Source organism: Larimichthys crocea, chromosome I (assembly GCF_000972845.2).
Source record: "Larimichthys crocea isolate SSNF chromosome I, L_crocea_2.0, whole genome shotgun sequence".
NCBI classification, from domain to species: Eukaryota; Metazoa; Chordata; class Actinopteri; family Sciaenidae; genus Larimichthys; species Larimichthys crocea.
The window spans coordinates 15,592,454-15,617,856 of NC_040011.1; the positions used below are offsets into that span (position 1 = coordinate 15,592,454).

Here is a 25,403-nt window from a genome sequence, read left to right on the forward strand (position 1 = left end):
TAAGCTCCAGTTACAGCCTCCCAGCAGTCTGCCACGCTGCTGGGATGAATGACGGCCCAGCTGACTACAGCATGCCACCTTGTGGTTGACTCAATTAAGTGTTGAGTCAACAAGCAGCAGCCCACGTGTGGCACACTGACAGTGATGACTGTAAACACAGCGTGTGTGCAACATAAAGAAGAGTTTCCTACTGCAGCAAGTTACAAAAGGTGACTTCACTTTGGCTTTACATCAGCTTGTAACCCGCGCTGCACCTTCTCGTGTTTATTTAGATACTCACACCAAACTTGATTGAAAAAATACGGACTTTTATCACGACTCACTTATTGACAGAGTGTGTATGTTTCCAACCATTACTCAACCCGTTTACCTCATTATAATGGTCTATAATTATGTCCGGCATAACCCTAATCTGCCAAGAAACATTTTAAAACGTTATTTTCTATCGTTGACTTCTAAAGTTTATCTGTATCTGAAGGAAGCCGAAGACTTCGCATGCATAGCGTTCAACATCCTCCAGGTCTGAATGTTGTGTATGTAACATTATTTTACTGGTGTACATGTATCCGAATTTAACTGCAGACTACAAAATACAAAGACATTAAGTGGTATTTTATGAGGAGCTCGTGTTTGCCGGTGAGCTGGGTGTCACTCTGACTTGACAGCTTTTTCAAAGGAGGTTTGGTTTTACGGCTAGCTCGCTGTTAGCCTGTCAACTAAGAGACTGGACTCCTCGTGTTTCGGCTAACGTAGCACAGCAGCAGTCTACGCTAACGCCACCAAACGCTACTTTTATTCACAAACATGCGGAGGAAGCAGGCTGCTTCAAACTCCAGTGACAGGCACTGACACCCGGCACGTTTAGGATGCAGGTAGATGAACACACACTCACCAGAGACTCGGAGTTTTTCCAACAAGCTTCACTGGCAGCAGCGCCGAGATGTAGCGTCCATGTTTTACCGTAATACAACGTGTAAACGCGCAATAAAATGATGCCATAAATCTTTTTTTTTTTTTTTTCACAGCAGAGATGCTTTTATGGACAGCACAAATATATCAGGATGTGTCAGTATCTTAATAAGTAATGTTTCTATGGAGTTTACTAGAGCTAGAGTGTCCAAGGACTCATAAAAGTCGTTGAGCAGGTGAGCAAAAGGACAAATAGTTTGTTTTCTTGCTTTAACAAGTTAATTTATTTTAAAATGCAGAAAAAACAAAACAGAGCAAACATTTACTTAACTGCTGTACTTGAATACAATTAAAGTACTACCAAGTGATGCTATACTCTATCCACCTACATTTTAGAGGCAAACATTTAAGATTTTACTCCAGTTTTGACATTTTTGATGTGTTTGATCTGACCCGATGTGATCTCATAAAATGTAAGATGAAGAACTACTAAAAACTACGAAACACTGAAAATAGTTGTCCAGCAGCTGCTTACCTAGAGTCCAGTGAAGTGTGATATTTCAGCCCATTCTGCAGCATAATAAAGACTTTTAGTTTGGATACCCTCACAATGTAAAACCCACATTTTTTACAAAAAAATGAATACAGGAACAGGTTGATCAGACACAGCTGGTCCCGGATTCAAAACTGTTAAATTACTGTTAACATTCCTTATTGGATAAACGGGCAAAATTGATGAAAAATAGAAGAAACAGCCTAAAAAGTCCCATTGAAAAGACAAGAAGATGTGTTTATTACTTCAAGTTTTATGTAGGCTGTGCATAAAAGTACAATACAGTAGAGACCAGTAAACGGGGTCAGACATGGTGGTCCACAACAAACATTTGATGATAGTGATGAGTAATATCCAGGATGAACAACATGAATGACTGGTCTAAGCTTATACCCAATTTCAAAGATGAAAAATGAATGAAAACTGACCATATATCATGATATAATCATATTTGTTTGAACTTCCCTCACAAAACTTCCTTTTTTATATCATATTAACATGACAACACAATGTCAGCTGTGTAAAATTGTTCCAGAAAAGCATAACAATAGCAATAACACTACATACATTCATATCTCTCTTAATGTCCCTTCCCTCTTACTTACTTATTACAGTATAACTGCGCGGTCATACTGCCGTCGTTACGGTAACGCCGGAGAAGCCACGCCTCCGCCGTGTAATCCTCCATGGACGATGAGGAGCTCCTCTCCGCTCTCCATCATCATCCGCAGAAAAATGCGAGCGGGGAGCGGTAACAAAATGTCAACTCGGGCCGCTCTCCCTCACCCGCAGACATGAGCGGAGTCCCGTCTGCCTCTTCCACCCGCAACAAGTCGCTCTCACCATGCGGATCCACGGCAAAGTAGTTGTGATCGCCGTGTGTTTCGGAGTTTTCCTACTTTTGTACTTTTTGGGGGGCAACGCCGCGGACGATCCGCTGTTGAAACAAGTTGTTGAGGAGGAGGAGGAGGACGGCAGCAACTCTACCCCGTCGCCCTCGGAGCTCGGACGCGATGTTGCAGCAAAGTTTGCGAAGAAAGCGCCGGTCGGCGTGCGTGCCGAGGAGCCCCTCAAGAGACGAAAAGAGGGGAAAGCGATCAACAGAGGGGCTAGCGTGAATGCAAAGAGGTGAGTTTGGTTTCTTTCGGTACATTTGCAGCACCCCCCTTTCTCCCCCTTGCACGCATGTTTGCATTTGCGCGCACGGAGGAGCATCATTAACTCCTTCACGTTGCACAATCTCATCTTTGCTTTTTGCTCAGGAAGTTAAAGAGAGCTTTGATCGTGCTTTTGAGGGCGCACAGACGTGCTCCCTCCATCAAACAGTCTACATTGTGCTCAAGGACGCTGGCTCCACAATAGCCTGATCTGTCAAGGGACACTTTTCAACATGCATATGGGCATCTGCTTGGCTGCGTTTTATGTCCTTTATTATTTCCCCCCCCCCCCCCCCCCCCTCTCTCTCTCTCCTCACCCCTCTCTCTCTCTCATGTGTCTCATTTACCGGACTGTGAATCACACTGTTGCAATGAGGGCTTGCTCAAAATATCTGGAGTGAAATGTGAGTAGGGAGCATGACTAATGTGATTATGTGCAAATGTTGGCACTATTTGCACAGAGGACGTCAAAGACAACAGCACAGTGATAAATCATTACCTGACCTCTAAATCTCCATCACTTGACTCTCGAAGGGTTCCAGGCCTTTACATCAAAACCTCTGCTGTTCTTTGAGAGGATTAAAGGTCACCTTGAAAGGCTTAAATTGCAATTACTAAGGAAAACAAATGAGCACAGGATGGGTTTGGGGTTGCCTGTTATAACAGTTGCACTGCAGCCGTGGTGAGATATTACTGGAAATGACAGACAATGGAAACCCATCCTGTTGTCAAAGTCTGCCAAAACAACCCATGTGGGAGTGAAAAGATTGTCAGGTGTGATTTTTCCCTGGTGGTTAAAGAGAAGCTGCATCGCGGCAGATGATCTGATTAAGTCACCATCCTTTTGTCAAAATTTAGACAAAAGGTTTTTCAGTTGCTATTTCTGTTCAAGGATAGGAGGCATTTTTATTATGTCTCCCAGCTTTCTAAATCCAGCCTCATCCGTTCCTCGCCTTTCCTCCTGGGTTTGAATGCCAGCGATGCCATAATGGCAACGGTGGTTGCAGAGATACCTCGGCTCTGCCGCCATTCAATAATATGTATTCTACTCTAAAGGCAGGCTGGAGGTTTGGGACACTGTTAGGTAGATAAAAGCCATCAAGGCGTTACATTGAGAAAGGACCTTTGCGTCCTCCCAGAAACCACGCTCCTCCATGTGTGCTCAGAGCTGATAAGGGAGATGGGGTGAAAGGGGTCACCGGTGGCCGTAAAAATAACACTAACAGGTTTGGAAACCGCTCAAGACTGACTGCTGCGATTACGGGGGAAACACACTGAGCATCTGGCCGTAAAACCTTTCTTCGATTTAATTGCATGAGCTAATCATGTGGATGTTTGGTTGAGAGTAAAAAAGCCAGAGGAATCTGAAGAATGCCGTGTTGGGTATTGATGTGGTTTATAAGGATAACAAGGATATATATTTTAGGACAGAAAATCCTTCATGTGCCAAGACTGTCCATTGTCACCTCCATAATTCCTGTTTATTTTATCATCGTAAAGATATTTTGTTCTATAGGTGTGTTCACAAACTGCCTTTTCAGGTCTGTTCTTTTATTGTGTTCATCTATAAACCTCAGCCGTGGACAGATTTCCTGTGCAGCATGCATATAGACAAACATCCCTGTTTTTCCTAATCATATCATTTCCTCTTGACACATCACACTACTTCCTGTGGCCAAAAATAGAGAGAAGGAACTCCAGCTGCTCCCCCCTAGACATCATAACACATGTTGTAGACTGCGGGACAACAGAATATGCAGACACCGAACTGAGGCTGATAAATAAATTAGTCAAATGACAAAAATGAATCATCTTCAATCATGCACCAAACACCTCTGACACCAGTAGCTCGCTGCCCCTTTTCAAGTAGCTCGCCAAAGGGCAAGTGAATCATACATCAATTAAAAAACTTAATTGGTCCCTTGGCAAATCTACTTAAATTTATGTCCACTCAAAATTCACAGTTGTCCCGCCCCCTTCCAACACAAAATGATTATTAGCCAATTAGCTGTCAATCAAAAAGTTGCGCTGCTGTCAAACTTAATGAGTCAGTGGTGACGTGAGATGAGCGAGAGTTTCCGATGCCAACCAGTGTCCAAAACAACAAGCGGGTTAAAACTTACCATTTTCACCAAGAGTGGGAGACAGAATTTTGTTTTATAAATGTTAACGACAAGTGTGGGTGTGTCTGATCTGTGGTGCCAGTGTGTCGGTCGGTAAAAGGTGTAATGTGGAGCGTCATTTCACCAAAGTCCATGCCAACTTTTCGCGGGACTTTCCTGCTGGTAGCAGTATACAAAGAGACAAGATATCAACAGCAACAGTCTCTGTTCACCAAACCAGCAAAGAAGGCCAATTCAGCTACAGAGGCTTCGTTTAAAGTGGTGCACATTTCAACGAAGCGCAAAAAGCCGTTCACTGATGGCGGGATCATAAAGGAGGCCATGACCACGGTGGCTGAAACGTTATTCAGGGACCATAAAAATAAAACGGAAATGTTGTCTGCTATTGCCGATGTACAGCTTGGTGCCAATACCATGGCAAGGAGAGTGTCTGCGCTGTCTGCGGATGCGGTAAAACAGCTGGAATCGGACATGAACAGGTGCAAATGGTTCTCTATTCAGTGTGATGAGTCTGTGGAGCGCAGTGATACAGCCCAGCTGGCTGTTTTCATTTGTATGGCGTAGCAGTTTTTGACCTTACTCCCATTGAAAACTACAACCAGGGGAGTTGATATTTATAATGCAGTAAAGGATTACTTTGTGGGAAAAAAGATCCCTATTGAAAAGCTGGTGTCTGTAACAACTGATGGAGCACCTGCAATGACAGGTCGTCTCTCCGGATTTATTGCGCACTGCAAAGTGGACCCGGACTTTTTTGAACTATCGTTGCATCATTCACCAACAGGCTATATGTGCAGAAGTTATGGGATTTGACCATGTCATGACGCCTGTTATCAGGATCATCAATTCCATTCGAGAAAAGACAAAGCAACACCGGAGCTTCAAGCTGTTCCTGGAGGAATGCTCTGCGGAGTATGGGGATCTCCTCCTCCACACTGAGGTCAGATGGCTAAGTCGGGGGAAGATACTACAGCGCTTTCTTTCCTTGCTGGGTGAAATCAAGGCATTCATGAAAACGAGGGAGGACACCACCTTATTATCTGATGCAGAGTGGCTACTTGATCTTGCTTTCCTGACCGATGTAACTGAGAAAATGAACCACCTGAACCTACAGTTACAAGGCAAAGGTAAAAATATATGTGCCATGATCAGTGCTGTCAAGGCATTCAGTGCAAAACTGTTATTGTACATCCAGCAAGTGAAAAACAAAAGATTTCAGCACTTCCCCTCTGTCTCAAAGATTCTGGACAGTCACTCAGGTGCAGTCAGCTTTTTAAATGCGTCCAAGTATTGTGACCTCTTATCAAGGCTTAGACAGGAATTTGCTGACAGATTCAGTGGCTTTGAGAAACTTGAGCCCTGTGTGACATTTATGGCCAACCATTTCATGGATGTGGACATAAGTGAGATTTCTGGACAGATGGCTGAACTTTTCTGTGTTGATCCTGTGGAAATGGAAATGGGGGTTATAATCCTTCAAAATAATGTGCAGTTGAAGTCTCAGCAGCATTCACAGCATTTCTGGAACTCGGTAGAGCCAGATAACTATGAAAATCTTCACCAAGCAGCTCTGAAAATTCCTGCTTTGTTTGGGTCTACAAACCTCTGTGAGTCAGCTTTTTCTGACATGAATGTCCTGAAATCAAAGCTCAGAACAAGACTGACAGATGAACATTTAAATGACTCCATAAGCATGAACTTAAGTGGATACACTCCAGCATACACCTTTCTTGCAGTGTCACACACACACACACACACACACACACACACACACACACACACACACACACACACACACACACACACACACACACACACACACACACACACACACACACACACACACAACTGCTTAATTAACTGAGCTGAACTGAATGACTTTTATTGTGTATGCAATTTTTGTTCTTTATGTAGATTTGGCCATTTAGAATACACTGATATATTGATGATTTAAAATGTTGTGTTGGGTAAAGTTTTTGCTTCTTGGTTTGTAGAAATTGTAAGTGATCCATAATAGCATTTCATTTTCAGATGTCTTTGTGCATGTAAATAGTTTTGTGTGATACATTTACATGGACATATATAACAATGATAAGTGAATAAGTAGCAATATCTGTATTTGTAGTAATAACAATAACAATGATAATAATATTAATTATTCTGTGATGTTTTAATACAGACGTGAGATGTGGACAGTAACACATTTTAAATGTTTAGGATAAAAAAACTTATTGAGTTTGTTTGTTCAGAATGAGCGATGAGAATAAATGTTACAAAACGTGTTTAGCTCTCAGCCATTTTTATTTTGTAGAAGTAGCTTGGAGACGTCTGCTATAAAGAGTGGATAATGTATCCGTGATGTCACCCATAAGTTTCTGAAGAGCCGCTTTGAAGGTCAAAATCGGTGGCGCTGGCTGCCGCCATATTGGATGTACTACTTCTTCCACATCCCGGCTAATGTAAAAATTGGCAAAGATGTGGTTCATGAGTGGACCTAAGGTGAGCTGAATGATACCTGGGTGCTCAAACAAGCCACCTGTACCACCACCTACCTGTCAGTCAAAGCACCCATACAGTTAATTATGTATGACTTTAAGCCTTAATATAATTTGAACAGGTGAGTTGTATATAAATTCACCCTTAGTACAGTTGTCGTAAACAGGTAAATTAGCTATAGAGACCAAAACTGTTTTTTGTACCAGGCTGTAAACATGTTTATTTCTGCTGTGAAGTTGGACATTTGAACATAGGGACTTATGGAGACTGACTCATCCTGTAGCCAGTCTTGTGTCAGGAACTGCTATTTTGGCAGTTCAGCATTGGCTTCACTTCATAGCCACAGAAGTTGCCACTTGGAAAACACCAAAACATGCCTGTTCCAGATTATCAGATGTGAGATTTAGCTGCTTTTCTCTACTTTAGTCTGAAACAGAGCCTCACATATTCTTCCAGTCTGATCTCTGTATTACCTCCAGTCATGTCTCAGATGCAGAATAATACAGATGTAACTCCTCTATCCGCTTTGTTATATTGAATTGAGGCCTGAATCTACAGGATTAGATGGGTGTCGATACTTTGTGTCGAAACAAATCCCCTGCCCTGTCACCTCAAATATAGTTAAGCAGCCCTCCTTGCAGTAAAGAAGTCACACTCTCGCGGTGGCATTATGCATAGCTATAAAAATGTCATCTTGCATGAGTGAACACTCTTTTTGCTGGGAGTGTTTTCAAATCTCCTTCTTTGCCTGTGTAGCCTGACAGGGTTGGAAAGAGTGCCTGCTTGAGCCTCATCGGGGCAGTTAAATCTGTTTAATTCACTTTTAGATTACAGTATGAGTGAATGAGTCATAGAGGGTGTGGAAGAGAAGCTAAAAAGACTTGCATTGGGAAAAATCCAACATTTCTAAAGTTGTTTTCCTGGAAGGCCAAAGATAACTGTCTCTTAACATCTTTCTTAATCTCGGAATATTAGGGATTGGGGTTTCTAACAATTATAGTCATGAAATTATACAGTATTTCACAGATTAGTTGTTTGTTGCAGCCCTGTTTATGAATAGCATTCAGTCAAGTTCTTTGCCTGGCTGCCTGGTTTAGTCTTATAATTTCTGGCCAATTGCAGTTTATGCCTGTTTATACTGGGTAGGCACAATGGACTGACTGAATTGCTAAGGGACACTATAATTAGAGGTTTAGGCCCTGTATTAGAGGCATTCAGGTGATGCTGTTTCAGGTGGTTAAGCACATTTTTTTATTTCTAGAGACATACCCAACTTTGTTTCAACAGTGTTTGCACACAGTTGTCGTCTAATCTGCTGCTCTTTGTTCAGTGCCGATGTAGCTCACTAGGAAACCCAAGACCGGGTAATGATAGACCTAAACTGAAACACACCCTGGCACATGGTAGTCAAGGTAACTTAGTCTGAATGTGTTGATCTGGGAAGTGAATCTGGTAAACCCCTTGCATCTAGCCTGTGCTTTAAAATAGGACATATCCTGACACATGGACAGGAAATTCTCCACAATCATGCACATCGGTGTGCAGGCTTACTTAAATAACCAGCTCATGTTTGTCTTCGAGCTATAGAACCAGTAGCTAACCCAACTACCCAACTCAGCAAGACATCCTAATGGTTGCAAATCATCTCATCGGCTGAAGGAAATGAAAACAGACACTCTGGATCTCATGAAAATTTGAATCAACTGACTGTGGTTTTAAAAAACTTTTCAAACTATTTTCAGTTCAGTTCAATTTTCTCTGCTTTGACACCGTTCTTGACCTCTGAAAACTTGGGATTGGGATTTTTAACAATTATAGGTACAGTATTTGACAGATTAGTTGTTTGTTGTAGCCCTGTTTGTGAGTGTTCAGTGAAGGTGTAGCATTAAGTTCTTTGCCTGGTTGCCTAGTTTAGTCTGATCGTTTCTGGGTAGGTGCAGTTAATGCCTGTTTTGGGTAGGCACACAGGACTGACTAAATTGCTAAGGGACACTATAATAGAGATGTTTAGGCCTGTATTAGATGCATTCAGATGATGCTATTGCCAATGGTTAAGCACATTTTTTATTTCTAATCTGTCGCTCTTTGTTCAGTGCCGATGTAGCTTATTTAGAACCCCAAGGCTCTGTAATAATAGACCTAAACTTCAACACACCCTGGCACATGGTAGTCAAAGCAACTTAGGGCATATCCTAACGCATCAACGCAAAACTATCCAAAATCATGCACTTTAGTGTGCAGGCTCACTTAAATCACCAGCTCTTGTTTCTCTTCGAACTATAGAACCAGTGGCTAACCCAACTACCCAACTGTCTCATCACCCAAGCTTTCCTGGTGGAACTAATTATAGTAATTTGTTCGTTGAGCACCAAGCCAAACATCACTTTGTGGTGTATCGTATTCAGTCTCATCCCGAAGCATTTGGTTCATTGTTTGATGGATGATTTACTGAGTTTCTCTTTTCTTTTTTCTATTTTTCTTGTCCATACAGTGTGTCAGTGCATATAAAATGTCATCAGGTCTAATGAGGACATCTTGGGTGAATAAAGACTTGGACCGATTCATATTGACGGATATTCGATTTAGGCTTTCAGCAAGACATCCTGATGGTTGCAAATCATCGGCTGAAGGAAATGAAAACAGATACTCTGGATCTCATGAAAGTTTGAATCAACTGACAGTAGTTAAATAATAATAAAAAAAAACAATTCTCAAACTATTTTCAGTTTCTGAATTTTCTTTGCTTTGACACATCTTGGCAACTTGTTGAGTGAAGCGCAAACCATTCATGAATCCTGCTAACTGGTATCTGTAGGTTTCATTGTCATGTGTCATGTCAGTGTAATATTTTGCGCCTGTTCTGAAGAGCAGATTTCTGTTCTACCCTCCCTGTAGAGAAAGGACATGCTGTGAACATATTCAGGTACCCACTGGTTCAAAACCAAAGGGAACATATTGGATACACGTCCACCAAATGACCCAGTAATATGCTGATTAATTAAACCTTTCAAGGTGTTCTTTTGTAGTTGTTAGTCTTTTGCTCTTGCTGCTCTCTACATGCACATTTTTCCTTGACATTATCTTTGAAGGTGCTGCCTTTTTCTCTCCTTACATGATTTAAAACGGCTGGCTGTGGTGCTTTGTAGGCAGAGGGCTCCTCTTCTGCTCACTCTGCAGCCAGTAATAAATTCAGTCCTTTTGTACCTCTTCTGTGCTGTTTGACTGCTTCCAGATGTTGGGACCAGTGCCATGACACAAAACATAATTTGTGCAGCCCATGCTTTATGCAACAAAGAAATATCTTTTTGTTTTTGTTTTGTTTTGCCATTCCATTTTATGCAGAAATCATTTCAAGGACATTTTATTTTTGCATGACTAAGTGCGGTGTAATTACAGTCGTGAAGGCGATATGGATTTCATTTTCTGCAAGAAAATAGGACTGTGTGTTCAACAACCTTGACACAGCATCAGCCTTTGAAGCATGGCAGACAGATTTCTCAGCACCTTCTCATTCATCCTAATCTGCGGTTCATCATTGTCCCTCAGCCATGCAGAAAACGAAGTGTCACGCTTGGAGACTGCCCTGCAACCCGCCTGTCAAATTTCACTCTTCTCTCTCCTCACATCCTTTTCTTTGGTAGACTCTTTGCTGCCTCAAGACTCAGAGGAAATCCTTCCTTTTTGGTAGATTCAGTCTTTAGTCATAAAATCTATTTGCCTTCCACTGTTCTCCCAAATAAATCTCCATGCTGAAGAAAAGGGTCTCTGTTTTCTTACCCTACGGCTATGACAACATTCATGTAGAACATGTTGTTAATACAACAACCCCCATGCAGTGTGTGTGTGTGTGTGGAGGACAACTAGATGATGTCTGTCTTAGCTTCAGGCTCCCCCATTGTACAAATGTTTCCTTATCGTAGTGGGAGATGCTCTGCACTGCTGAGTGTATTTTCACTCTACAGCAGCGCTGGCTTTGCAGAGAGAGCAAATTTCTACATCAGATAAAGGAGGAACAAAGTGGGAACAAAGCTAGAGAAGAAAAGAAGTGTGTGCCTCTGTGTGTGTGTGGTAGTGTGTGTAGGCAGAGTCGAAACAATATACAAAGGCACAGATGTCACGTCTGACAAAAATCCTCGACTTCACACCTCGTCTGACAGGATGGAGGATGAATGTGGCGATCTGCTGTTTTGTTGAATGCTTCACTCGTTTCTTCTGTCTTGATTCTCATAAAGTCCCGAATGAGTTTCCGAGCTGCTGATGTGCTCATGAAGTGACATGTCATTACTGTTCTACAGTGACATGTTGACAGGTGAGGAGAGTGTGCACATCCTGTGGCTCTCTGAGACAGGTGGAAGAGTTTTAAACAGATATTTGCCCGAAAGTCAGGCATGATATTACCAGTCAGTGTTTCGCCAGGACACATACAACGTATTTTGGTTTATTTAATATTTATTTGTGTAATGATTATAAATTATTGTATTTATTGTAAAGAAGTCCTAACTATAGATTAACTATAGATCCTCTTGGCAACATCATTCGCCACCATGGTCTTCATTTCTACTGTTATGCCGATGATGTCCATCTTTTTATCTCCACCAACTCCATCACCCCCGGCGCGCCACTCACTCCACTGCCTCACCGACATCAAATCCTGGATGCAGACCAACTTTCTCAAACTAAACTGTGACAAATCAGACATGATCATCATCGGCCCCAAATCCCTCACCAAAACCGCAGACTGCTTCCGCCTCAACATCGACAACTCCACCCTGTCTCCATCCCCCCCACAGTCGCAACCTCGGAGTCATCTTTGACAATAACCTCTCCTTTGAACATCACATCAACCAAATCACCAGGACTGCCTTCTTCCATCTCAAGAACATAGCCCGACTTTGCCCATCACTCTCCTTCCCCGCGGCTGAAACCCTCATTCACTGCAGTTCCTCGAACGGCCACTTGAGGCTGGCTACAGACTAAGTCAATCTCCATAAGTCCCCATGTTAAAATGTCCATCTTCACAGCAGAAATAAACATGTTTACAGCCTGGTACAAAAAACAGTTTTGGTCTCTATAGCTAACCTCCACATTCATGACAACTGTACTGAGGGTGAATTTGTAAATAATTTATCAGTTCAAGTTATATTAAGGCTTAATGGTATGCATAATTAACAGCACAGCAGCTAGAGATGGCTTGTTTGAGCAGCCAGGCTTCATTCAGCCCGCCTCAGATCCCATTCTGAGTTTGATAAAACCACGATCACACAATACAGGTCTGAAAAGAATCATAATTTTAAAAATTGCTCAAATAGTTCAGCCCTACTTCGTTTTTTTTAGTTCTACCACTGAGTCCGTAATTACAAATGCCTGTGGAGCAGCAGAGCTTTGTTCACTAAAACTAAAATTGTTCCTTGTCACGTTGTCAGGCTGAATAACAGACAAATGTGTGTAAGCAATGCACAACAGATTTTCCATTTGATGAAATCATGCAAGCAGGAAAATATGATGTCTGGGATTTGAATGTTATCCTTAATACAAAGCACATTATCGCTGCAATGAAGTGGATACATGTTAGGTTACTGACTGCTCCAGTAGAAGGATTTAAGGTGTTCAAGTGCTGTTTAAGGGAAGTATAAGGGGAAGTCCTGAATTGCTATATAATTTGTGGATTTTTGTATAAATATATTCATGCACATGTTGTGTTTAGGTTTTTAAATATCACCACAGACCGTCATAATTTGTGGCCAAAACGAATAAAGGCAATGTTTAAAATTCCATATAGGTCAAACCTAATGTGGATGTTTCAGATGACGCTCTTCTTCTTCAGTTCTTTCTTTTGGTTGACGTTTTGACTTGAGCAGAGTTCAGTACATCTGTTATTGAGTACACATTTTTTCTTCACAAGCTCTGAAGTACACAGGCCAATTTGCAGGCGATGAGTGAGGGAAACAAGGTTTGTGAAATCACTGATTGTCAGCAGATCCAAACCCCCTCTACTTCTCCCACACATGACCTTGATTCACTTAGACCAAAAAACATTGTTGAGTGAAGAAAAACTTGTATTATGTAAATAAAACAATGAAAAGATGTTGTACTAACGTAGCTTTTCTCTTCTCCTTTTCATCCCTGTCCTTTCGTGTTTTTCAGTAAACCTCGGAGTAATGTGGCCCGGCCTGTGAGCAAGTACGGCCGGCCCGAGGAGGTCATGCACCTGGCTGTGGTGGCATGTGGGAATCGTCTGGACGAGACCCTCACCATGGTCAAATCAGCCGTCCTGTTCAGCCTCAAGAAGATCACGTTTCACATTTTCGCTGAGGACCCTTTGGCCCCACAGTTTGAAGAAAAGGTAAGAATCCTCCACTGGTCTGACGACGCCCAAACATACACAGTCCAGATTTTTACAAAAAAAGGGCAGAAGCCACAGAACCGTTACCTCTATACGCAGCACCGTTTTTGGTTTATTTTCTATGTATACTTGTTTATTGAGTCCCTCGACTTCTGATTTAATCCAGCACATGTTAAACATTCCTCCTCTCTTTGTGATAGATGATATCAAGATCAGAGCAGTTTTAACGCTGCCTCTGTGACTCACTCTAGTACAGACGTAGAACCCTTTTATCTTAAGGCTGCGGTGTAATATATCACCAAGACATCCTGCTTTTTTCTCCGGTGTATCACTTCAAAGTCACCTTTACGGAGGTGCCTGGCATGATTTTGATTAGCCCCGCCGATATTGTAACTAACAGTCTATTAACATCACTTCAGCTAATGGACCTAAAGCGCCCCGAACAGCTTTAAATCCAAAACTCTGAACCTGTGAGCTTGCCTTCACGTGTGCGGTGAATCATTACCATGTGTTATAAATCCCCCCCGTGGAAGACAGGGAGTCAGGCCCTATATAATGTAGCACATATGCTGGATATGTACAGGAATGAGCAGAGGTCCTGCCAGAGACATGGTGCATGTGTGTAGAGGGAGTTAGAAACATTGCCTTTGGTTTCTTGTCTCGTCAGCACAAACCCTGCCAATTGCTTGCAGCACTCTCTCGCTCCTTTCAGGGCCAAACTGTTAAACTGATGATTACACAGGGACTCAGCGCCTAACAGGTCGGATAACATGAGCTTTAGCGATACACTCTGGACTTTAAGAGGGTGCTGTCTCTTGTTTAGGCTGTAGCTCTTTAATAAAACAACAGCTGGCGGCTGCATGCCTTCCTCACAGCACTGCGACACACGACTTTATTGTTTTATAAGGTCCATCTTTACGAGACATTTAATGTTGATATGTCTGAAAAGAGAAAGAGATATTAGCTTTCAGAATAATGGCTGATTATACATTCTCACACAGTTTTTCCTTTAGTAAACCTTCAGACACTTCCTCTGTGTAATATGTGATGTGATACTTCCAGCTGAAGCAGTGGCCTCGCGTCATCACAGCCAAGTTCCAGCACAGGATTTACCCCATCACCTTCTCTGTGGGCAACGCTGACGAGTGGAAGAAGCTCTTCAAGCCCTGTGCCGCTCAGAGACTCTTCCTCCCCGTAAGACTCCGACACTTCTCTCATCTCATATCCTCTCCTCGCGTAACGCCATTAACCGGCGTGATGAAAACCTTTTTTAAAAAGCAGCATTCATCCATTTCATTTCTACCTAAGCTGCATTTTCCTAGCCTTCATTTTGTCCCAGTGCATGGTTCTAATTAATTACTTGTGTGATTATTGATGATTTCACGCCTTTTCTGCAGCATTTACTTAACAAATAAGCCCTCTCCGGGGACTGGATCCAGTCATTTCATCATGTGAAGGCTGTGCTTCGATATTGATTTTCTTTTTCTGCTGCTGTTCATTGAAATAACAGCCAGATTACTTACCATGTAATGAACATAGTGCAGGTCTGACAGATCCATAGGTGTATGTATTGATTGTTAGGACCTTTTGAGGACCTCGTCGACGGACCACGTAGATGTTTTGATGCTGTAAAACTTCACCTGTTCTTAAAAATGGACTCCGCTCTCAGTGTAGTTTGGAAAAAGTGAGTTGTGTCAACTCAAGACTAGGGTCAGACATGCACATACATTGTGGATCTCTTCCACTGTAGAAACCCAGCCAACAACAACCTGCAACTTTAGGTGTTGTAGCCATTGTCATGGGTTCTATTTTTATTTCTCCCTGCTCTGCTTTGAGGACGCTTCCTGGAAGTAAATTTCGGCACTGCTCAGGTACTCTCAGGGGGAAGATGATGACAGCTCTTTATAGCACAGGCAACACGCCAACATGAGTTTAACCTGAAAGAACGCTGCATATCCTTTCATATAAATCGCAACACCATCGTAACGGTGATGATCTTTTTACAAGTTTCTCACAGCGGTTATGAAGACAAGTGTGGTGTGGTTTCTCAGTTGGGTCGTAAGGTAGCTTGTTAGCCCTCGGATTTGTTGGCGTGGTTCGGTTTGGGAGCTGCTTTCACAAAGTCTGCAAACGGCAGACTATAGTGCAGAGTCCCAAATGCTTCCACACACTGTCCCAGATGCTTCAGTGTCGTGATTTCCAGATCACTGCATCTTTGCGTACCAGTGTCTTACTCCATTTTTATAAATAAGCTTGTTTCTTTTATTTCAGAAAGGTCAATAGGGCTGATGGTGAATTATAAGAACACCCTCTACTGGACCACAATTACAGTTACAGTTCGGAAAAAAAAATCCACATTTGAGCAAAAGTTTGAATTCTTAATAAAAAGGGAGAACCCTGTTTCATTGTAATAAACAGGTTGAATTAATATTGTTAAAATCATGCAACATATCCCGTAGTAAAAATATTTCTTCCACCAATTCATGGAACGGTGCGGGCAAACTAATAAAGAAATGATTGTTCTGCATCCTGCACCAAATTCTTCACCTCCACCTCCACATTTTCAGAGTGGAGAGAATCCAGCAGCAGGCTGGTTTCATGGTTGCGGAGCACAAAGAGAGGGAGAAACTGGCAGCCCTCTTGTCCTGAGGGACCTGCCTGTGAAGGTCTGGTCTCTGGGGGGAGCTCGTCAGGAGGCCTTTTTATTATTTAATTATACTGACATTTCTAAGTTATTACATGTAAACATGGCAGAAAATGTATATATTAAAATCATCAGATAATATAATAAAGTCCAATAATGTAATACCTGCCAATAACGTACAAATTTTGACCATTGTAAATGTAATAAAGCCAATAATGTGATAACATTTTGCCGATAATATTACATTATTGGCTGGTTATTACATTATTGGCGTAGCATTAAAAAATGTTTTCTGATAATGTAATAATACATAAATAGGGCTGTATTTCTTGGAAATGACGAGATTATTTTGCAGTTTCGGTGCAGTTTGCTCATCAAAAATAGATATAGTGGATGGCACCGTTGTCATATTCATTCATCAAGAGCACCACCACGCAGCACTCTTTCTCCTTAATTATGGTTGTAAGAGCCAATTATTTATTGTACAAAATCTGTATTGTTCATTTGCTTAGATTTGTAAATTCATAATTTCATGTATGGAGGAATATTATTTATTACATTACTGTGAAGTGTATATGGTAGTTATATCACTTAGTGGAATGTGCTAGAATTCAGGAAGAGAACAGTGGCCATGTGACCTACATGTGTTTGCTCAGTGTCCTGAAAAAGTCTAGTAAGTCTAATTATTACTAAGTTATTACATTATTGGTTGCTACAATTGTCCATCTCACAGCTATACTGTATGTTTGACCTGGTATCTGAACCTTTTTATTCACACATAGCCAAAACTTTTCAGTTTGTGAACCTCAGTGGCAGAAGTCAGAACCGTTCCTAAAGGTTCTGTTTAAGGGAAGCTCCGGGTTTCGTTCCCATAGTGGAAAAATGTGGATAGGTTTCAGTGTTGACCAAAACCCTAACCTGATTTTCCAATTATACTGTCATACTCGCTTCATTTTGGTCAACAGAGCTCAGCGTGGTGTTTAATTGACGACATTAAACTACTGTAATCATTCTTAGTGGGTTTCACAACACTCACCACACAATAGACCCACACTACACATGATTTATTAATTTCAGGTCATCTTGGGTACGAGCTTTATGGAAACCTTTGATGCTAATTATGTGGAGAGCTGCTGTGTTTCTGTGGTTTATAGTCCAGTAAGACTGTAACCACACTATTTCCAGAGTGCCATTCGTATCGACATTGTTTTCCTACTCAGGGATTCTGGTCCACAGAGGCTATTATTGCATAGCTGTGGATATACACACAGAAATTAGGCTGTTGAAACAGTGGGTTACTGCTCCATTCCAGGCTTTTGGTTATTGATTACTGCTTTGTCACACTCCTCGCCGCTATCAGCAACATAATCCAACAGAGCAGGCACAGTCCATGATCAGACACGCTGCAGCATAGAGACATGACTTTGTACTCGACTTGTCGCTCTACCCGCTGGCTTTAAGTGGTCTTTAATGACCCTGCACCCCCGGACTTTATCATGCCAGTTAGCGGTGCTGTAACTCTGCTGTAGAACCTCTGCCTCCGTCTCTGTTGTGTATTCTAAACGGCATATTTTGACTGGTACAAGTACACATTGTGACATATAGTGAAGGCTTGCATAATGTACTCTGTCCTCACTATATACTGAAAAGTCACTTCACAGTGTGAAATCTAGTTTAAACTCTCAAAGTTTCTCTGAAGTCTGGAGACTAAAAACCAAATCTTATCTCAGCTAAACTGGCCCGGTAGTTTTTCTGCCATGCGTCGACAGCACAATTCATCAGTGGACACAGGAAGTAATTATCTCATCTCTAACTCATCCTATTGTTCTTAGCAGACAGTGCGTGTCAGCGTTTTCTCCTCCTCCCTCTGTAGCCCACGTCAGTGTTTGATGATGTGTGAATTCTAAGATGTTCCAGCGGAGATCACCTCTGTCCTCTGACTTTTTGTTTTGTTGTGTTTTGTTTGCGTCACAGCAAACTTTCTGAGGAAATTGTATAATGATGATGAAGTCTCTGGACCACACTGACTGAACCTCTTGATAATGTCTGCACGGTTCATCATTTGATTTAATAAATATTAGAGATGCTAGAATATGTTCATCTATTGTAAATGTGTTTGTAGTAACCTTAATTTATATTTCTTAATATGGCAGCCCTTTTTTAATTAATGCCAGACTGTATCTTGTTATTGACATATGTGTTTGGGTTTCCAAGGTAATTAGAATAACTTACTCTGTGTACCCTAATTAATGGTTAAGCCCTTGGACTTAAGGCTGCATGCCTTCTACAATAACAGCTGGCTAACAGCTCTGTGCCATCATTCATCCTCTCCTCTGATATCCACTGTGCGTGCGTGTGTGCGTGTGTGTGTGTGTGTGTGTGTGTGTGTGTGTGTGTGTGCGTGTGTGTGTGTGCGTGTGTCTGTCCGCTCAGAAACCCAATTTCAAGTGGCGTCCCCCGTCTTCACAGCCAAAGCTCTGCATTATCGAATGCAATTATCGGCTGAATTCCATTATTGGAACAATAACAGTAATTGAATGTTCCTACTTGTCAGCCACTGACATAGCATACATCCCTTTAATTAATATGCAAGTGAGGAAGCTGTTTGTGCAAACAGAGGGGAAAACATCTATATTTTTGCTTTGTATAAAGGATCTAAGACCGTATAACAACAGCGGGTTTACAAGTTTGACTGTTTTAGCTCATTTTTAGTCAGACCACTGCTTTGGTCAACTGAAATACCTCAACAAATATTGGATGGTTTGTGCACTCTCCTAGAGGATGAATCCTACTGACTATGGTGACTTTTTTATCGAGCCCTAACCCCACACGACATATTTGGCTTGAAGCGAGATGTCTTAATAACTATTTCATGGATTCCCATTGTATTTCATACGCAGAATCATGTCTCTAGCCCTGAATAATCTCTGAACCTTTCATCTAGCACCATCACCTGGTCAAAATTTTAATTAGTCCAGCTCTAATCTTTTAGTTAAAAGATCAGCCTCATTTGGACTTTGTCTTTGCATATATTACTATCAATGCTAACATGCTGAACTAAGATGGTGAACATGGTACACTTTCCACTTGCCAGCATGTTAGTAATGTCGTTGTGAGCATGTTGGCATGCTGATGGGCTGCTAGCCTGACTGTAGACTGAACCTTCAGGGTTTGATTCTTGTAGACTAAGCTGAACCTCTTGATGCTTTCTGTATGTTTAAAAGTTATGTTAATACAGTATGTGTCTGGGAGAGTATGCTGTTTGTGCAAAAGGGGTCAACCTAACATGGTAGAGAGACAAAATAGTCATCTTTTTTTTCCATGTAAATTACAAGTCATAAATTCTTAAATGATGACTGACTGTGTCCTCCCAGGTCATCCTTAAAGACGTGGACTCGTTACTTTACGTAGACACCGATGTGCTGTTCCTGCGTCCGATGGATGATATGTGGAGTCTCCTCAAGTCCTTCAACAGCACCCAGCTGGCTGCCATGGCCCCGGAGCACGAGGTCCCAAAGATTGGCTGGTACAGCCGCTTCGCACGTCACCCTTTCTACGGTGTCACAGGGGTCAACTCCGGTGTCATGCTGATGAACCTCACGAGGATCCGCAGCACGATGTTCAAAGTAAGTTCAAAACATGGTCGTGTTTGCTCCCACTCTGATCGGTAGAAAGCTAAAGTGGGCTGTTATTTCACTTTTGCATTCTGAAGGAGTGTTTTTCTCCGAGCTCAAGTCACAGGCAGAGAGCTGTGAGTGGGCTGTGATTGAAGCTTTCTGATTACCACGCTAGCATCACAGACTTCTGCCCTCAGAACTCAATTTAGCAGCTCTCCAGCTCTTAATACTGCCGGCAGATTGCAAATGGAAGTGGGAATGTAAATGCGCTCCTCCTTTGATGATGTGTTTTTGGTTTAAAGAAAAAAAAAAAAGAAGGCTTCTCTTGAGCTGTTTTTTTTGCAAGTGAACATTGTTGTTGGTATTTCAGAACAGCATGATACCCAACAGACTGTCATGGGAGGATCTTCTTCATCCACTCTATCAAAAATACAAGAACCACATCACCTGGGGAGACCAGGACCTCCTCAACATCATCTTCCACTACAACCCAGGTACAGTACTTTCTGTCATCAGTAATGATCACAGCTCATGTTATTATCACACTGAAAACACACTATTTATCACCAGAATGAGGCTTTAATCCATTTGAATTACTAGTCTGCACATAAATTGTGTCTTAATAAACCCGTCTGCGTTATGAATCTGAATCAGCATGAGGCTGTGTGGCTGCAGGCAACAGCAGACTTCAGCAGCAGACTGAGCTCCAGCTGCAGCGACCAGATGTGGGCATTAAGTGCTCGGAGGCATCAGTAGAACTGGCATCGCCAGCGTTTGCTTGAAAACACAATCAGTGAAGTGTTTGTTTTACGTGCTACGGCTTTGCGCTTCTTGCTGTCTCCAGAGAAGTATTCAAGTTAGCCCATAAGCTGTGTTCTGACTTCTTCTTTTTTTTGCATGTTCTGAGGCAGGAAACACTTTGAAAGACTGTGATGTCTCCTCAGATCAGGACATGATGGAGCTTAAGGGGGGGATCAAATGGAGCTAGTGTTTAGATTCATGTGTTTGTTCGGTACAAATGGGAAAAAAGAAATGTCAGTATATTTGTATATGATTTTGCTTTTTTTGTGTGGTCCACCCTTGAGCTGCTGTACTGGAATAGTTAGAGTTTGATTGCTCTGCTCAGGTGTACTCTGCAGTGTAAACAATTTAGTGTCAAGTCTTTGCTTAGATGCAAGTAAACGATAAATGTGAGGAAAGAGACAATCAAGCTGCGCAGAGGAGGAGGATGTGTCCTAAACGGTCCATCTTTCATCCTTTTATTCCATTTTTTTCCCCTTATATTGTTTGCAATGTTGATGCGTGGAGCAGAAACGGGCTGTGTGCAGTCACGACTGCATGTCATGTGACATCCAAGAAGATATTTTGCCATACACATCCGTTACCATGGAAAGAAGACTTTTGGTTTATCACATTTTGAACCATTAGAGAGAAAAAAGACATCAACCTTTGAATGCAGAGACCTGTATTAACTGGGTGAGTGAATGAGCCACTACCCTGGAACACTGTGTCCACATTGATGCATCCATTGTGGGAGAACATATTCTCCTCCTGCTGGCCATTTGCTGCCTACCTTTTCCTCTGTTTCAGGCTGCATATCCAGTTTGCTCTTCATAGACTCATACAAGTCATAAAAACAACCTACTGTGGTCCAGTGTGGATTATAGTCTGTGGTTCTATATTTATGTGGGTATTTGGTTACTCCGACTAATAAAAGGTGGTGAAATGCAGAAATGGGTGTGTTCTTTATGAGCAAATCAATTATTCGTGTCCTGTGGAATCAATCAAACAATCTACCAATCACAAACTTGCCTTTATGTTTGGTTTAATAAATACATATAACAATGATATGTGTTGTTTTTCTTTCTCCAGAGTGTCTCTTCATCTTTCCCTGCCAGTGGAACTACAGGCCGGATCACTGTATGTACGGCAGTAACTGTAAAGGGGCCGAAGAGGAGGGCGTGTCCATCCTCCATGGCAACCGCGGAGTGTATCATGACGACAAGCAGCCGGCATTCAAAGTAGTCTACGATGCAATACGTGATGTAAGTATCGCACATTGTGGCATCGTAAAAAAAATGTGCCCCATTAATCTTCATAGATAATTAACACCTAATTATCTCAGATACAGAACACCATTTGAGTTGAATTTATCAAAGTGGCATGAGCATAAAGAAACAAACGTACAGGTGAGATAAGAGATTTATCCGTAAGGAGCAGCAGCATCAGTGAAAAGAGTGTTTCACTGTTTGACACGAGAGAGCAGGAAGAGCACAGGTGTAGCTAATCACACTAACGACGGAGCGTTCCATTCAGGTGTGTCAGCTCCAGGGCATCCATCGTTAATGTGATTAGTTACACCTGTGCTTTTCCTGCCACGGCACAACAGGATACCTGCTGTGAGTCAGCTCCTCGAGGCTGTGTACATATAAGAGGAAGACACCAAATAGTCTCAGAACATTACTTCTTCATTGTACATTATATTATTATTATTATTATTATTATTATTATTATTAGTAGTAGTAGTAGTAGTAATAATAATAATAATAATAATAATAATAATAATATTATTATTTATATTATATAATAATAATAATTATTATTATTATTATTATTATTATTATTATTATTATTAGGCTGAATGATGCCAGGGTGCTCAAACAAGCCACCTGTAACGGCATCCCCCTGTCACTCAAACCACCACTCTGTTAACTATGCATAACTTTAAGCCTTAATATCATTTGAACAGGTGAGTTCTATATAAATTCACCCTCAGTACAGTTGTCATGAACAGGGGAAATTAGCTATAGAGACCAAAACTGTCACTTCACAGCCACGGAGGTTGCCACATGGTTAAAACCTACATGCCTTATGTTCCAGCATAGTCCCTTAAACTCATTCAAACTATAAATAGGTAATCTGAATGTATATACAATATGGAGGAACAAATGCATGCATTATAGAGACAAATACTCACATTTTGTTACTATTGAAAAAAATAATAGGCTACCATGTTTCCCATTGGTCCTAGAAATCCTTGGGAGTTTGTGAATTTGAGGGGGGAACAGGTCAAGGCCTTTTTAAAAAAAGAAAAAAAAAGACATACATTTTTTACTTGTCTACATCGGTGTAACACAGCACAATTGAGAAGTGTCCACACATCCATGTCTGTGAAGTCTGCTAGTTTACATAACAACTGTAACAGTAATTAACCTTGAGCCTCAATGTATGTGCAGGTCCATGAATCTGAGGGAATTATCCTTAAAGTCTTTGAAAATCCTTGAATTTGATATTTGAAAAGGTGTAGGAACCTTGTAATGGAGACTGGAGGTCCAGGAAAACTGCTGTTGCTTTAATGACTTGAGCTGAGAAAAAGAGCAGCTTTGACTATTTCCTCTGTGATACTAATACTCTGTTGCTTGCATTAAACAATCTGGGTCAGTTTTTAAGTTTAGAATTTGTTTTCTCCAGCAGCAGTTAGTCCCCCCGCCCCCTTCTCACCTCTCTGCTCTGCTGAGATAAGCCTCTTAAAGACGGGCTGGGTCGTAATTTATGATTAATACAGAACACCACCACCTCACCCCACCCCATGCCGACGCACTTTATAAATACCGTTTAGTGTGTGATATTTTCCGTTAAAAAAAAAGATCAAAGTAAAGCAGCTTTGGGTTTAGAACTGACACAGGACAATGTCTCTGTTCCCCTAGTTTCCCTTTAATGACAACATGTTCCAGTCGCTGTTCTACCCCATCCAGACCAAGTTCCTGGACACGGTCAACACCCTGTGTGGTCGGATTCCTCAAGTCTTCCTCAGGCAGATAGAAAAGACCATGAAGAAGGTGTTTGAGGAGAAAGTAATCCGACACGCCAGACCGCACAAATAACTGGATGGAGACTCCCTGACAACACAGAGGACTGTCCTCCTGTGGAATATATGTCATACCAGCATCTTCCAGACTGAACTGTCGGCTCTGCAGTTGCAGTGCACTCAACACGTAACACTTCCTGGAATGAACGTGATGATCCTCTGGTGATGGGATGGGTAGTAGGCCTACGTATACAGAGAAGCATACAGTGCTGGTCAGTGATGCCGTAGACTAGGTTTGCCTTATTGCCGTCTTAAACCATTCACATCCAGTCGAGTATGGCGATGAAATGTTGGAAAGCTGAAAAAAAAGACTGCATGAATTATTTTTCTGTCAAGAATTATGAAAGTATCATCTCTTCATCTCAAGTGTAGACTAGAAGCAAAATTTGAAGTGTGTCAACAGAGCATTTAACGAAAAGTATCGACCTTTATTTTTCCTCATGAACATGGTAAACACAAGTCGACTTTGGACTTTGGAAAGCTTTACTACTTGAAGTAGTAGATTTGTAGACCACTCCACTAAAATCATGTGAATGTTTCACCAGTAAATAACTTGAAACGTGAGCCTGTGTGAATGATATGAGTTGTCAGTCCTGGGTCTGTTCTGCAGTTGCCAAACGTCACAGACAGTATTAAATACAGCACAACAGAGCAAATATGGACTTTTTATGTTACATACCGAATGTTAAAATGCACTTTCAGAACGATGGTTGTTCGTACACAACATGTCCACATTAGATGATGCTACACTGTCCGAGTGATTCCAAAGCAAAAGTGCTAGTATTTAAAGATAGTAACAGCTGATTATGTGCCATATTAATATTCATGTCTGCCATGCCTAGACGTGTGTGTTTGAGACAGTATCTTAGTTTGTTCTATGATGTGGGGTCTTTCGTGGGTCATATGTTTCAGTAGCATTACTTTCACTGTGGTGTAATGATCTAAATATATCATTCAAACTGGAAACTGAAAATGGCTGTACAGTCAAAATGTGTTTCTAAATAAATCAATGCAATGTTATGAGTCTGATTTAATGTGGTAAATACTCCAGAGTTACACAAATGGAGAAAATGCATTCCTCTCTTTTTCAAGGGGCGGCTCTGGCTCAGTGGTACGTCCAAGTGTCCTCGATCAAGATGATGCTGATGATGATGATCTTGATGTTCAAGATACTGAACCCCAAATTGCTCCCCAAAGGCTGCACCATCAGTGTGTGAAAGTGTGTGTGAATAGGATATGTAGTGTAAGAGCACCTTGAGTGGCCGAAAGATTAGAAAGTTGCTAGATAAGTATAGTCCATTTGCCATGAGTGTATATGAATTACATAGCAAAGTGAGACATGTTTTAGGGACAAGCTGCTGACTAATTTCTACATCACAACACAAGTTTTTCCTTGATATAAGCATCTGCATTTATATTTACATTGATTCTACACATAACATAATCATTTGCCAGCTGTTTTGAAACTGGACTTTAACTGAACTTAGCACTATATGTGTTTGACCAGTGGCTAAATGTTTGAGGAAACCAGTTGGGAGTCTCCCCCACCCCCTCAGTTCTGTCCCGTAAGGGTTTCAAGCAGATTTAGTCCTTTAAACCCAGTTTCAGTTCCTGAATCCATGTCAGGGGCCTTGGGAACAACAGAAGTGTAAAACCAGTATGACAGTATACTGACAGCTTTCCTGAAACACCT

General features: G+C 41.5%; 2 protein-coding genes across 3 annotated transcripts in view; one reads left to right on the plus strand and one right to left on the minus strand.

The window, feature by feature from the left end:
• Positions 1–1,019, minus strand: part of shq1 (SHQ1, H/ACA ribonucleoprotein assembly factor) — a 34,711-nt gene extending 33,692 nt beyond the window's left edge. The window contains exon 1 of the mRNA XM_010734945.3: positions 893–1,019. Within this exon, the coding sequence (XP_010733247.2) occupies positions 893–999 (107 nt within the window). The 5' untranslated portion in view covers positions 1,000–1,019. The remainder of the gene's footprint in view (positions 1–892) is intronic.
• Positions 45–24,730, plus strand: gxylt2 (glucoside xylosyltransferase 2). Of its 2 annotated transcripts, none has more exons than XM_027281037.1 (7): positions 45–209; positions 13,383–13,581; positions 14,644–14,775; positions 19,600–19,851; positions 20,213–20,336; positions 21,715–21,887; positions 23,550–24,730. In XM_027281037.1, the coding sequence occupies exons 1-7, from the start codon at positions 145–147 to the stop codon at positions 23,724–23,726; spliced, it is 1,122 nt and encodes a 373-aa protein (XP_027136838.1). In that variant the 5' UTR covers positions 45–144; the 3' UTR covers positions 23,727–24,730. The 2 variants fall into 2 exon arrangements, with proteins under 2 accessions (XP_027136838.1, XP_010733246.1); XM_010734944.3 differs by lacking the exon at positions 45–209 and adding an exon at positions 1,729–2,590.
• The last annotated feature ends 673 nt before the right edge of the window (positions 24,731–25,403 follow it).

Bases quoted from the DNA above. Each gene is read 5' to 3' on its own strand.
- gxylt2 (XM_010734944.3), top strand. From the start codon at position 2,307: ATGCGGATCCACGGCAAAGTAGTTGTGATCGCCGTGTGTTTCGGAGTT. The intron at 14,776-19,599 runs GTAAGACTCCGA...GTGTCCTCCCAG, and splicing joins CTCAGAGACTCTTCCTCCCC to GTCATCCTTAAAGACGTGGA. The intron at 20,337-21,714 runs GTACAGTACTTT...TTCTTTCTCCAG, and splicing joins CATCTTCCACTACAACCCAG to AGTGTCTCTTCATCTTTCCC.